The sequence below is a fragment of the Nematolebias whitei genome, chromosome 4, assembly GCF_014905685.2.
Source record: "Nematolebias whitei isolate Nwh7 chromosome 4, NemWhi1, whole genome shotgun sequence".
Lineage (NCBI taxonomy): Eukaryota > Metazoa > Chordata > Actinopteri > Cyprinodontiformes > Rivulidae > Nematolebias > Nematolebias whitei.
Window position 1 is genome coordinate 50126091 of NC_056501.1, and position 13966 is coordinate 50140056.

The window sequence follows — 13966 nt, forward strand, 5'->3', positions numbered from 1 at the left end:
TATATATATATATATATATATATATATATATATATATATATATATATCTGCAGTGTTTCCCCTACCATTATACAAGCGGGGTGCCCCACCCCGTCAACAGAACTGAGCACCCCGCCTACCAAGCTGAACTTGCCACCCCCACCCAGCTCTGACCTATCACTAAGGTAGCGGTGCAAAATACAGGCTCTCTAGCTAAAAAGCCCAAGGCAGCACTCGTATTGCCTCTTCCCTCATGTTGACCGCCCCCGCTCAAAAACTGTTGGGACAAGCTGCGCTCAGACATGTCTCCGTCCCCCCATCAGCACAAATCATGGATGAGATGAGCACCCCGCCATGGCAAGCTAACTAGGGGAAACACTGATATATACGGGGTCTGAAATGTTCATCTTGGGTGCATGTCCACTGTGAGACATAATCTAAAGAAAAAATCACAACGTTTGATTGTTTAATAATTTATTTGTGTGTTATTGCTGCAAATAAGTATTTGAACACCTGTGAAATCAATGTTAATATTTGGACCAGTCGTCTTTGTTTGCAGTGACAGAGGTCAAAGGTTTCCTGTAGTTCTTCACCAGGTTCACTGCAGCAGAGATTCTGGTCCAGTCCTCCACAGATCTTCTCTAGATCACCAGGTTTCTGGGCTGTCACTGAGAAACATGGAGTTTGAGCTCCCTCCAAAGATTTTCTACAGGGTTTAGGTCTGGAGACTGGCTGGTCCACTCCAGAACCTTGATCTGCTTCTTACAGAGCCACTCCTTGGTTCTCCTGGCTGTGAGCTTCAGGTCATTGTCATGTTGGAAGACTCAGCCATGACCCATCTTCAATGCTCTGAGGGAAGGAGGTTGTTCCCCAAAATCTCGAGTGCAGTCGTCCTGTCCATGTGCAGAAAAACACCCCCAAACCATGATGCTTCCACCCCCATGCTTCACAGTAGGGATATGATAACAGACAGACACACACTGAATTAGCTAAAACATTTGAGTTACAAATGGACTGAAAACCTGAACACTCTGCAGCAGTGCAGCACTCAACACACCGAGAGCTTCCCAAGCTTGGTCAGACACGCCCAAACATGACGACTTTAGTTTGTTCCGTCCGTGCAGGTAGGACATCCAATGTAAAATAAATAATAATAAACATACTGAAACTGACAAAAACAATAGGTTGACAACTTTGATCAAACAGGAAAACATAAACTTCAACAAACCTTTCAAACGGTTCAGGAATTCTAAAATAATGTGAAATAAATAATAAGAGGAAAAACAGTGGCGGCACCAGTTGGTTGTCAGATGTTTAAAATAAAGAGCAATCGGCTCCTGTCCTTATTGTCGCAGTACCCCATCAAGAACTATTTCATACCGATACTAATATTTGATCGGTGCGTCTCTACCGATACCTGATCAAGCTTGTTTTGTTTTTTCCTGACCTCTGTATCGATGCCAATACCAATATTTGATCGGTGCGTCTCTAGTAAAAACACATTGAAATGTAAAAACAAAAGTGTCCAAGTGTTTCTTGTTCTACTTGTCTTCACACAGTGAAGTGTCATGGACCTGAGGAGCTGAGAGGTGCCGTCTGCAGCTGGGGGGAGTTTTTGTGACTCGACAGTCACCAGAGAGGAGCGTGAGGGGCTCAGGCCGAGTGTGGACGGGCGGGGGTCGGAGGTCAGCTGGAGCCAATGCAGCAGCAGCACCGACAGCCTGAGCTGGTGGAAGGAAGCCTTCCTGTGTTCGTGTTCCCCACGGAGCTCGTCTTCTACGCCGACGAGCAGGCGTCTCACAAGCAGGTGCTCACCCTCTACAACCCCTATGAGTTCGCCCTCAAGTTCAAAGGTCAGGCAGCAGAGGTCTCATTGTATTTTGTAATAAAACGTTCAAGATTATTGACGTCCTTGTGTAACTGCTTCTTCTCCTGTCAGTGCTGTGCACGGCGCCAGGCAAATACTCCGTGGTTGATTCCACCGGAGCCGTCAAGCCACAGTGTTGTGTTGACATGTAAGTGTTTGTTGAGCTTGTTCATTCTATTGACAGTCGTGGGAATAGCCTGCCCCCCCCCCCCCCCCGCGCAGTTCTTTGGGTTTTACATATCAGGACAAAATGAAGACGATCTGAGCTTTTCTAATGACGTCCCACAGAGAGGAGTCTCTGGCGCGGCTTGTTTACCGGTGATGTTACGGTTCTTTTCTTGGTTTGAAGGTCATTTCTGGTTTTAGTCGTCGTCTAACTTCTGACGCCTCACGTCCTCCGAGTCCGACTGGACCTCCAGTCCTTTTCTTCTGACAGCCCTCACGGCCTGAGGACAACTGATGTTTTCAGAAGAAACTCAAGACTTACCTGTTCTGGTTGACTTCACTGGATTCTTGGTTTTATTTTATTTGTTTACTTTTTTAGTCCAGTAACTCTTTGTAGTTTTATTGTACATCTAGTTTGACTTGAAGTACTTGTTACCAAATGTACATGACTATAATTTCTTATTTGACAGTCCTCAGTACTTCTAGATTCATTTATTTTTCCTCTTATTTAATGTTTTTTATTAGTTTTGTTTTTGTTAATGTATTTTGCACAAACAAGAACAAAGAGCATCATGTTTGCATCATATCAGCACAAGCACAGCGTGCTGTCAGCACGGTGGTGGAGGGATCATGATTGCAGCTGCAGGACCCGACCCTGACCTCTAGACAGTTTTTGAGTGAAAGGTGAGACCATCTCTGATGGTTGAGGTCTGGACTGAACTGGGTCATGATGCAGCAGAACAGCCGAAGAATCAAGGTGTTGTAATGGCTCAGCTAAAGTCCAGACCTCAAACGTGTTAAAATGCTGTTATGGGACCAGGAAGGATCTGCAAAGAACTAAAGCACTGTTGTAAAGAAGAGTGGGCCCAGACTGATGAAGTGTAACGGAGCGCTGCTGAAGGAGCTGCTGACATCATCACTGTTAACCCTGGGCAAGACCAGATCACTTTAATTACATCCTGCAGTAAAACCTCAACGCTGACGGGGTGCATTTTCTTTTCCTCACATCTTTAAGTTCAACTTTGTGGAGGATTTTGTTGGAAGATCTATGGATGGATTTGATGGATGTTGAACAAAGTATCTTTACAGTTTTCACTTTCCGTGTCCACACAGAGTTATCCGACACAGGGACGTGCGGGCCTGCCATTATGGCGTGTACGACAAGTTCCGGCTGCAAGTGTCGGAGCAGAGCCAGCGGAAAGCTCTGGGTCGTAAAGAGGTGACGGCCACGCTTCGCCCGTCGGCCTCGCAGGAGCCGTCCAGCTCTCGACTCCAGGACGAGGAGCGCAGAACTAAAGAGCAGCTGGCCGACAGCGAGTTCTTCGAGCAGACTGCATTTCAGACAGGTAGGAGGGTTAGTGACGTCACCACTAGATGGCGCCACCACATTCTGCTTGTTGTTTGTGGAGACACGTGGGGGGCTCCAGCTCTGGACCAGTGGGTCAAATAAAACCACTAATGGTTGTTTGACTTGTATCCTGAGACCTCAGGTCACGGTGCAAGAGCTGAAATCTGTTGGTGTTCAAACTTCAGCATGTTGCTCCTTTTCTCTTTTCAAAAGTGTAAAAAAATAACAGCTAAAATACCATTACTGTTGCTTAAAACAGCTAAAGGACTGCTGATCACTCGCCCGAGTTCATGCCAGAGTTTTACAGAAGGTTATAAAAAATGCTGAGAAACGTGTGATCAAACCTTGTAGGTGATCTTACGCAGCCACGTTGACGGGCCTGAAGGTGCTCGAGTGCGTGTTGACGAAGACGTTCGGCTACTACCAAGTCAAACTTTAGCTCAATATACGTCTTAAGCAACAATTTAGTCATTTCTGTGTTTGCTAAGGTTGATCAGCTGTGCTGGACATCGTGACTTTAACATTAATTAGTTGTGGACGTACATCTTTTTCAAATTTTCATTCAAGTCCATCCTGCGATTCGAGATATTTCGCTAACAGACGGAGTTGTCTCCTTTAGTTAATGGGAGTTAAAACCATACCCGCTAGCACTCGGAGCATGTTTTGTGGATGATGCTCAGCTACTACTCCCCAAACTTCAGCTCAGCATCTGTCAAACTGACAGCTGTGGCCGTTTTGATGTGACGGCCATCTTGAATGGGGCGGACTCCAAAAGTGAACGAGTGATTAATTTCTGAGTTTCAACAGCATCCATGTTCATGAGATCTGTTTCTGTTCAGTTATTGGTCTGATTGCAAGGTGTGTCTGTGTGGGGGGGGTCACAGAGAGCCGTCCGGCCGCAGGAGGACCCAGTCTGCTCACGGTGCTGCTGGGACTCGTGTGCATGGCTGCCCTGATGCTCCCCACGCTGGGGGAGCAGGAATCCACTGTGCCTGTCTACCTCCACTTAAGTGTTAACAAGAAACTGGTAGCTGCTTATGTTCTGGGTAAGTGGAAGAACACCGCACTAACCGGTGCGTGTCCGGTCCGTTTGTGAAGAAACGTCTCAACAAGCAGCCGTTTGTTGTGCTTCTAGGTCTTCTCACCATGGTCATCCTACGTACATGAAGTTCTCTGAGCTGAAGGAGGATCAACCCTGAAGGATGAAGAACGTCGTCGAACCAGAGGCACTACTTCATGCTTCCACGAGTAGAACTGACGGCCGGGGGGGGTCACAAGCCACCTGAGAGTCCTCTGATATTTCCACCTTTGTTTTAGTAAAACCTTCAGTTTCACACAGGTGTTTTGTTGCCTGCGGTTTGTGCTGCAGGTCGGAGGACGTCTCTGAGGAAACTCGGGGCCGGTCGGCGTCGACTAGCTTCACGTTGTCTGTATTTCATTCACCTTGATGTGACAGAGTGTGTTCGAGTCAGGCACGAAGGAACAGTCAACATGCAGCCATTCAAACACCGTCCTGGTATTCACCTGTAACCGTCATTATAATGATGTTCTCTGAAAGCTTTCATAAAGCAGACTGAACGATGGCTTTCTGTTTCTTCTTCCAACAAACCTTTTCCACGTCACAAAACTCAGATCTTCACTAAACTTTGATGGAATATTAGTAAATGGACGGTACTTATAGAACACCTTTCTATTTAATGAAGCTCCTCAAAGCTCTTTACAACAATCTGTGCCTCATTTACCTCCAACACACATTCATACAGCAAAGATGTGAACAACTCATTGTAAAGAGACTAATCAGAGCTTCACATCACATTCAGACACTGATGGGACGCACATCAGAGGCACCAAGGGGTTCAGTGTCTTGCCCAGGGACATTTCAACATGTGACAGCTGGTGGAATTGAACCAACTCTTCCATTGGAGGACGACTGCTCTAACCACTCAGCCACAGCCGCTCAAAGTGCCTCATCCAGACTGTAAGTCTTAATACAGCTGTACTGTAAAATATCTGCAAGTAGGGTTTGGTCCAAAACAAAACCATGACCCTTGTTGGTGCTGGCTTCAGTATCTAAAAGGGGACCGGTTCCACGAACCGTTACTACTGGAAAAGATCGTGCCGAGTCGAGTTGAACTGTGCTGTACCATTAAAGGGCATAACTCAGTGCTGTTCTGAATTTTGCACAAGAACAGCACTGAGTTACACCAACAAGGGTCACGGGGCGGGGGTAGAAAAGTGTACAATCATATGAAGGTTAACATTTCTGTGCTTTTTTCTGCACGGTTTCACACGAGCACGCAGGAGTATCACCGAGCGAGCAGCTTACCTGAACACTGAGCACAGACGGCTGAAACTCATCGTGCTCACTGCTCGTGGGACGTTCAATGCGCTCATGGTCACTGAAGTGTGCGTGCATGGGAGGTTCAGTGTGCGCGTGGAGCGTACGCTCGTGTTGGACTTGATGCGCGTGCGTGGCGTATGACACGCTCGTCGTGGACCTTTTGGCGTAAATGTGAGGGAAGCGGACACCCCACCCACATGAAAACTTCCAGCAAATGGAACGAGTGCTTAGTAATCTGTTTGTGCTGCTTTGGTTTCTGAGATACTAAAAATTATTTTTCAGGTCATCCAGCAGGTCACCATCCCCCCATCTTGCTCCAAACCAAACTGGTCTACTTTTTTAGTGTTTCGTTTGTGCCGTGAAAACAGTCATTTGTGCAGCTTTTGTTTATGACATATTAGAAGTTGTAATTTTGGCCGATCACGTCACCATCCCCCCTCCCATCCGTCAAGCTGACGGAGCACTAACCACTCCTTCTATTTGCTGGAGTTTTTCACGTGGGTGGTGTCGGCTTCACTCAGCTGATCTGATCCCACATGATTTAAAATGTGACAGAATCTGACACTACAGGTGCTGGTCATAAAATTAGAATATACTTCACCACTTGCTCTTGTCGAGGTTGGATGCTTTTCCCCTCCCTTTCCTGCTCTGTCTGTCTGTGAAACTGCTTCTGAACCTCTCATATGCATATCCAAACCATAATTATGGACTCCCAATTCCTACATGTGTCCAGCTTCACTACTTTTTGTCTGTCTAAACAGATCTCACTTGTAAATGAGTCTTCTAGGCTCAATGTGACTCATCTGTCTAAATAAAGATTGAATGAAAAATATCATGAAAAGTTGATTTATTTCAGTAATTCCATTAAAAAAGTGAAACTTGTATATTCTATCCATTCATTACACACAGACTGATATATTTCAAATGTTTTTCTTTTAATGTTGATGATTATAACTGAAAACCCCAAATTCAGTATCTCAGAAAATTATTTTACTTAAGACCAATTAAAAAAAAGGATTTTTAGAAATGTTGGCCAACTGAAAAGTATGAACATGAAAAGTATGAACATGAACAGTATGAACATGTTCAGCATCAATACTTAGTTGTTGCTACTTTTGCCTGGGTTACTGCATCAATGTGGTGTGGCATGGAGTGGATCAGTCTGTGTCTCTGCCCAGGTTGTTCTGATCGTGGCCTTCAGCTCTTCTGAATTGTTGGCTCTGGTGTATCACATCTTCCTCTTCACAATATTACATACATTTTCTATGGGGTTAAGGTCAGACGAGTTTTCTGGCCAATTGAGAACAGGGATACCATGGTCCTTAAACCAGGTACTGGTAGCTTTGGCACTGTGTGCAGGTGCCAAGTCCTGTTGGAAAATGAAATCTGCATCTCCTTAAAGTTGGTCATCAGCAGGAAACATGAAGTCTCTAAAACTTCCTGGTAGACGTCTGCGTTGATTGTAGACCTCAAACACAGTGGACCAACACCAGCAGATGACATGGCACCCCAAACCATCACTGACTGTGGAAACTTGACACTGGACCTCAAGCAACGTGGATTCTGTGCCTCTCCTCTCTTCCTCCAGACTCTGGGACCTTGATTTCCAAAGAAAATGCAAAATTACTTTCATCAGAGAACTTAACTTTGGACCACTCAGCAGCAGTCCCAGGAGAGATGCTTCTGACACTGTCTCTTGTTCAAGAGTGGCTTGACACATGGAATGCAACAGCTGAAACCAATGTCTTGCATACGTCTGTGTGTGGTGGTTCTTGAAGCACTGACTCCAGCTGCAGTCCAGTCTTTGTGAATCTCCCCCACATTTTGGGATGGGAATGGGTTTTGTTTCACAATCCTCTCCAGGGTGCAGTTATCTCTGTTGCTTGTACACTTTTTTCCTACCACATCGTTTCCTTCCCTTCACCTCTCTATGAATGTGCTTGGACACAGAACTCTATGAACAGCCAGCCTCTTTACCAATGACCTTTTCTGTGTTGCCGTCCTTGTGCAAGGTGTCAGTGGTCATCTTTTGGACAACTGTCCAGTCAGCAGTCTTCCCCATGATTGTGTAGCTACAGAACTAGACTGAGACCATTTAAAGGTATTTGCAGGTGTTTTGAGTTAATTAGCAGATTAGACTGTGGCACCAGGTGTCTTCAATGTTGAAGCTTTTCACAATATTCTAATTTTCTGAGATACTGAATTTGTGGTTTTCATTAGTTGTCAGTTATAATCATCAACATTAAAAGAAATAAACATTTGAAATATATCAGTCTGTGTTTAATGAATGAATATAATTTACAAGTTTCACTTTTTGAATGGAATTACTGAAATAAATCAACTTTTTCATGATATTCTTATTTTATGACCAGCACCTGTATTTTCAGGAATACAAGCAGTCCAACAATGTTCAGTCACGTCATCTGGACATATATTTTTTGCTGAGACGTTTCATCCTTCATCCAAAGGATTTCTTCTATCTGAGGAAACATCATCCATCCATTCGTTATCTTTACCCGCTTATTCCATTTTGGGTCACGGGGGTCGCCGGTGCCCATGTCCAGCAATCACTGTGCGAGGGGCGGGGCATACCCTGGACAAGTCTCCAGTCCATCACAGGGACACACAGAGACAAACGAGACAAACAACCATTCACTCTCTCTCTCTCTCTCACTTAGGGACAATTTAGAGTTACCAATCAGCCTAACATGCATGTTTTTGGTCTGTGGGAGGAAACAGGAGCACCCGGAGAAAACCCACGCATGCACGGAGAGAACATGCAAACTCCACCCAGAAAGATCCCTGAACCGGGGTTTGAACCAGGGACCTGCTCGCTGAGAGGCAGCAGCTCTACCAGTTGCGCCACCGTGCTGCCCAAGGAGACACCAAACAAAACTAATTCCCACAAACCACATACTCCATAGTGGAAAAAAACTGTTTGCTGGTGCTAAGATGGCCTCGGGGGCCCGCCTGCTCCCCCGTCAAATCCTCTGAGACTGTCATGCCAAAGTGGTTCAAAACACCAAAGTTCATGCTCAGTAATCCAGGTACAAATCCAACAACATTCAGTCTGGTCATGTGGATGGTTTCTATTTTGCTGAGATGTTTCTTCCTTCATCCAAAGGATTTGTTCAATCTGAGGAGCGACGAGACAATCTGACTTCCACAAACATGCCCCACAACCACAACAGCCGGTCTCTTGATTTCTTACACTAACAAGTCATTTTCTACAACTTTTGAGTCCCTACTACTGATGCATGAAGTTTTCTCAACCAGTGAGAGACGAACAGTAAACTGTGATCGTGACGTCAGCTGTCGATAACGGAAAAGTTGTAATAATGGCAACATGTCTTAAAAACATACCAAATGTATGGGGGCAGCCATGATTGAGTAACATAAGAACAATCTGCAGTGTTTATATTTTATAAGATCCTTTGACTCAGAATCTGATGAGTGGCTAGTTGCCATGGTGATTCCCCCTTTTCTGCAGCACAGGGGGAGGAGTCAGCCTACAGCGCACTTTCATTAAATTGAAAAAGTAGAAACTGAACCAAAACTAATGTGTATAAAGCTTGATGTGATGGGGTGTAAGAAAATGTTACGATCTTTCACAGCTCTGGTACGGTGGAAGTCACGAGAGTTTACACTGTGGAGTTTCAAATAAAAACTTTGAAGTGAGAGAAACCCTGGGGGGGGGGATAAAATACTTAGATTTTGATCCATAAACTGAGGTGGTTGTATGAAAGTTTTGAAATGTTAAGCAACTCAAAGTTAAAATGTGCTCTTAGGTTTAATGTTCCACGGCATTTTAAACATCTCAAAATCCCATTCGGTTATTTTCAGTCCAACCCTCTGTGGGTCGACGGGCCTCCAGAGGGTTGAGCTTTGGGTCTTTCTGAATTTTGTCTTCTGCTTACAGAAGATGGTTCAGTTTCCAGCTACACCAAATTTAGCTAAATGTCTAAAACGTTGTTACAGCTTTTTCGGCCATATTTTAAATAAATGAAGCTCTTAATCCTCCAAACCACTCCTTTCTGTTGACGTCAGCTTTTTGTTCTTTTTCAGCTTCTTTCTGCTGAATTCAGCTTTTTCTGCACATAAAGGCGTTTTCTACTGCTTTCCGTTTGGTTTTCCTTTCAGTAAATAATAGCTGCTCAAATTAAACCCCAACCATTTAGCCATAAAACATGCTCAGCATATTTTCAGCTTTAGCAGTTTTCAGCAATAAGCACTCACACTGCATTTTCACAGGAAATTACATTTATCTAGTTTCCTTCAGAGTTTCAAAATAAAATCTGACATATGCTATTTTGCTAACAGACAAACAGGTAAAAACACTGCCCGCCTGCCACACAAGCCTAATAATTTATTCAGCCCCGATGTCCGCTGACAAACATCACGAGCATCAGGCGAAGAGTTGGCCGGTTGCACATGTAACGGACACGGTACAGCAACACGTCAAGTTCATGCCCTGAACACTCAGTAAAACTGTTGCAACAACAAAACCACCGACAGCAGCTGCTTCAGCCGTGGCCTTAAACTAAAAAGAAACATTCAATACAGCAAATGCAAACTGGTCTTTTAAATTAAAGGGAACACTTCCATAAAATGATTTACAATCTTTTCTTTTTGTACAGACGTGTAGGACTGCGGGGGGCTCGAACACAGAGGGTGGGAGCTGTAGGATCAAACGTCACAGTGCCGGCTGGTTTCATTTGTTCCTCCTCAAGAGAACAAGTTTGATTGGTCTGCTGCTGGAGACTCGGCAGCAGCAGCAGCAGCAGCATCCTGTGCAACCAGAGCAGCTGAACTCTTACTGGGATGCTGCGCTTTCACCCGCTCCTTTCAGCTGAATCCGTCCGGATTAACTCTAATTATTTAGTCTCACTGGAAATAGACACCGATCACCATCCAGTTATAGATATATACACATTTTTCATAAATTTTTATAAATACCACTTTGTTAGAAGAAACAAGTAACCGTTTTACTTTTCACATCTACAGAACCTCTTCTGACAGAACCACAGGATACTTTAGTGTGGAACCAGGAATGACTCGTTTCATCCAGGGTTTCCTGCTTGGGCCACTCGAGGGATCGTTGCAGGAGCAGCAAGTCATGGAACATCTGAGGAAAACGAACCACAGCTCACAGTCTAAACCAGAGGAACATCCCAGGCTTCTTGCAGTCACACAGGAAGTTGTACCTCAGAAGTATCGTCCTCTGCTTTAGTGGACCTCTGCGCCTACATTCACCTCACTCATAAATGTAAAACTATACGACATCGGGGTGTATGTACATATTTACAAACCAAGCAGGGAGAAATAAAATAAGTTAAATATTTTCTTACAAAAATCTGCAAACATACAAAGAAGCTTTCCAGCATGGAAACAGGAAAATGTACACAACAGTCTGTCCAGTGCTCAGTGTCCCACACAACCATCACACAGCAGCCAAGCACCATCCAAGATGGCCGACTAGCAGCCGGTGCTCACAGTGTCTTTAGTCGGGTTTGCTCACACGAGGCCGGGGCATGAGGGCTCCTCGCCCAAACATTTCCAGACCCTCGGTGAAAACAGTGGTTCAGAGGCCGACATCAGGAACTCCACGTAAACTACAAGTTTAAGGAACTGGTTTTTCCTGCGGGTTCAAGTCTCTCCAGCTCATGTTCGCTTTGGAGACAAATCCTGAAGCGAGGCGAAGGGCGAGTTGCTGGAGGATGAAGGTGACACGCCTTCCATTTTGCTGGGGGAGTCGGTGGACGAGCAGGCGCTGCTGAGGCTGCCGTCGAGTAAATCTGGAGAGTGACTGAAGAGGAGAGACAAACATCAGGAGCCGTTTATGATATTCACTTCTTTCAATTTCCAAGAACTACAAACATATGAAGTTACTGTTTTCTAAATATTCAGTTTATAATGTTTTGGGTTGGACAGTGAAGCTGGTGCATAAAGTACTTCTGCATCTGTGCTCAAAGCCATGACCGCTCCCAAAATACACTAGTTCACTAAAGTTTTTCATCTGAATATGCGTATTAGTTATGATATAAATAACCACTAAACATACGTAATTCATTACCATATAATTTGCAATAAATAAGTAAATCAGCAAAATCATTGTCAATAAAGTAATTTCTTTACATTTTAAGTACTGCAGTAGAAAACTGGCCGGCTGCAGAGTCAGAGAGGTCTTCACTTCTGAAGACCACCAGTGCACCACCAGTGCACCACCAGTGCACCACCAGTGTACCACCGGTGCACCACCAGTGCACCACCGGTGCACCACCGGTGCACCACCGGTGCTGCACCACCAGTGCATTACCAGTGTACCACCAGTGTACCACCAGTGTACCACCAGTGTACCACCAGTGCACCACCGGTGCACCACCGGTGTACCACCAGTGCACCACCGGTGCACCACCGGTGCACCACCAGTGTACCACCGGTGCACCACCAGTGTACCACCGGTGCACCACCAGTGTACAACCGGTGCACCACCGGTGCACCACCAGTGCACCACCGGTGCACCACCAGTGCACCACCGGTGTACCACCAGTGTACCACCAGTGTACCACCGGTGCACCACCAGTGTACAACCGGTGCACCACCAGTGCACCACCAGTGCACCACCAGTGGCCTCGACCACCACAGTCATCTTCACTCACGCCAGTTATTTGAGGAAACCATTAGAGATGCACGATATTGGAGTTTAGGTCGATATCCGATACCAGTCCCGATATTTCCCCCCTACACCTACTCACAGAGACTACACGTGTTTGTCTGCTGTGGAATCAAACTACTACATTCTTCTTCATCATGGTCTTCGTCAGTGTGGCCCGCTGCCAAATGCAGATTCCAAAAATGGATCTGAACATGACGCAACACTTCAACTTGGATTATGTTTAATGTCAAATGTATTCTTGACATTTACTCTCCAACACAACGACAACACTCGGTGCACATTTGTACATTTTCACTAAACTCCACCTGCTCAATAAGTAACGGTGCATTAATAGATACACTTTACAGTCACTTAAATTAAGAATTAACTTGAAACAGAAGCCTTTTATATCGGTGAGTTACTTTGATGGAATGGCCGATATTTAACTTTATCGCTACCATCAGTCGATACGGATACCATGCTGATAATATCGTGCGTCCGTAGAAACTATACATTTAAGGCAAACAAAAACTAGAAAGCAGCGTGTTCCAATGACGGGGACGATCGGTTTACATATAAACATGGTGGCAGCCATAGTGGATTTGAATGTGGAAACCTGACGGTGAGCTTTTCTACACCAACATGAAGCCTCACATCAAAATACAAGTCACCGCCATGTTGCTTATTTTCCAAGTTGTCCAAGTCACAAGGTTTAAATACATATACGGTGGCAGACATCTTAGATTTTGACGTGGCAGCCCAATTTTTGAAAGAACCTTTTTCACACCAAAATGGACGTCAGTGTTTCACTTATGTTTGAAGTTATGCACACAACATGCACGCACAGAGGTGCACATGTGCGTACAATGATTACTTTGAGAGTTTTGTTAATTTGGGTGAGTGGTTCGTGAAATATTAGACATATACACCTGCACATGCAAACACACTGAGATAAGGCCAAAAAATAAATTGTCCTCATTTATCATTTAGCAACAGGCAAGAAAAATAGTTTAGAACAGACCAGGTTGTCAAGGATAAATAATTATTAAACAGGTCACGGTCTACAATTACTATAAAACTATAAGCACGTTTTAAGCTTTTTTAAAAAACATTTAATAAACCTGTTCCTCTAATGTCCAATTAATTACAATGGCCCCCACAGCACAGCTCCAGGATCATTCAGGGGCACGAACTCCTCCACACCATGAGGTGGAGACTCAAGGAGGAGGGAAAAGGCTTTAACATAAAGTGTGAATACTGTCCACATGTTCTGTATTAACATCCACCATCATTGAAGGTGGACATCATTTAATTTAATGTGTTCTTTGTTTGCAACATCTGGATTCAAGATGGATGCCACAGCTAACCAACCTTAGCTAATATAAAAATAGCTATACCCGAGTTATTTTAACAGACAGAGCTCAAACCAAGTGTGGAAGTAGCTGAAAGTCATTGGCAGCACGTGCTCTGAGAGGCCTGGCTGACATCAGGGACTGGATGGATTTAAACTTCTTGAGTTTCAATGAAAAAAAGTCTGAAGTCATGTTGTTCCCTCCCAACGACACGATCACAAACCACTGCATCGACCTTTCCGCTCTAACCCTGTCAGAA

The 13966-nt window shown here is 44.7% G+C and overlaps 2 protein-coding genes across 2 annotated transcripts in view; one reads left to right on the forward strand and one right to left on the reverse strand.

The window, feature by feature from the left end:
- Positions 1-1669: 1669 nt before the first annotated feature.
- mospd1 (motile sperm domain containing 1) lies at positions 1670-4619 on the forward strand. The gene is made up of 5 exons (XM_037676023.1): positions 1670-1832; positions 1919-1994; positions 3125-3357; positions 4244-4405; positions 4495-4619. The coding sequence occupies exons 1-5, from the start codon at positions 1679-1681 to the stop codon at positions 4524-4526; spliced, it is 657 nt and encodes a 218-aa protein (XP_037531951.1). The 5' UTR covers positions 1670-1678; the 3' UTR covers positions 4527-4619.
- A 6324-nt stretch (positions 4620-10943) lies between these two features.
- The window catches only part of pabir2 (PABIR family member 2), a 30140-nt gene continuing 27117 nt past the window's right edge, over positions 10944-13966 (reverse strand). The window contains exon 11 of the mRNA XM_037676024.1: positions 10944-11506. Within this exon, the coding sequence (XP_037531952.1) occupies positions 11362-11506 (145 nt within the window). The 3' untranslated portion in view covers positions 10944-11361. The remainder of the gene's footprint in view (positions 11507-13966) is intronic.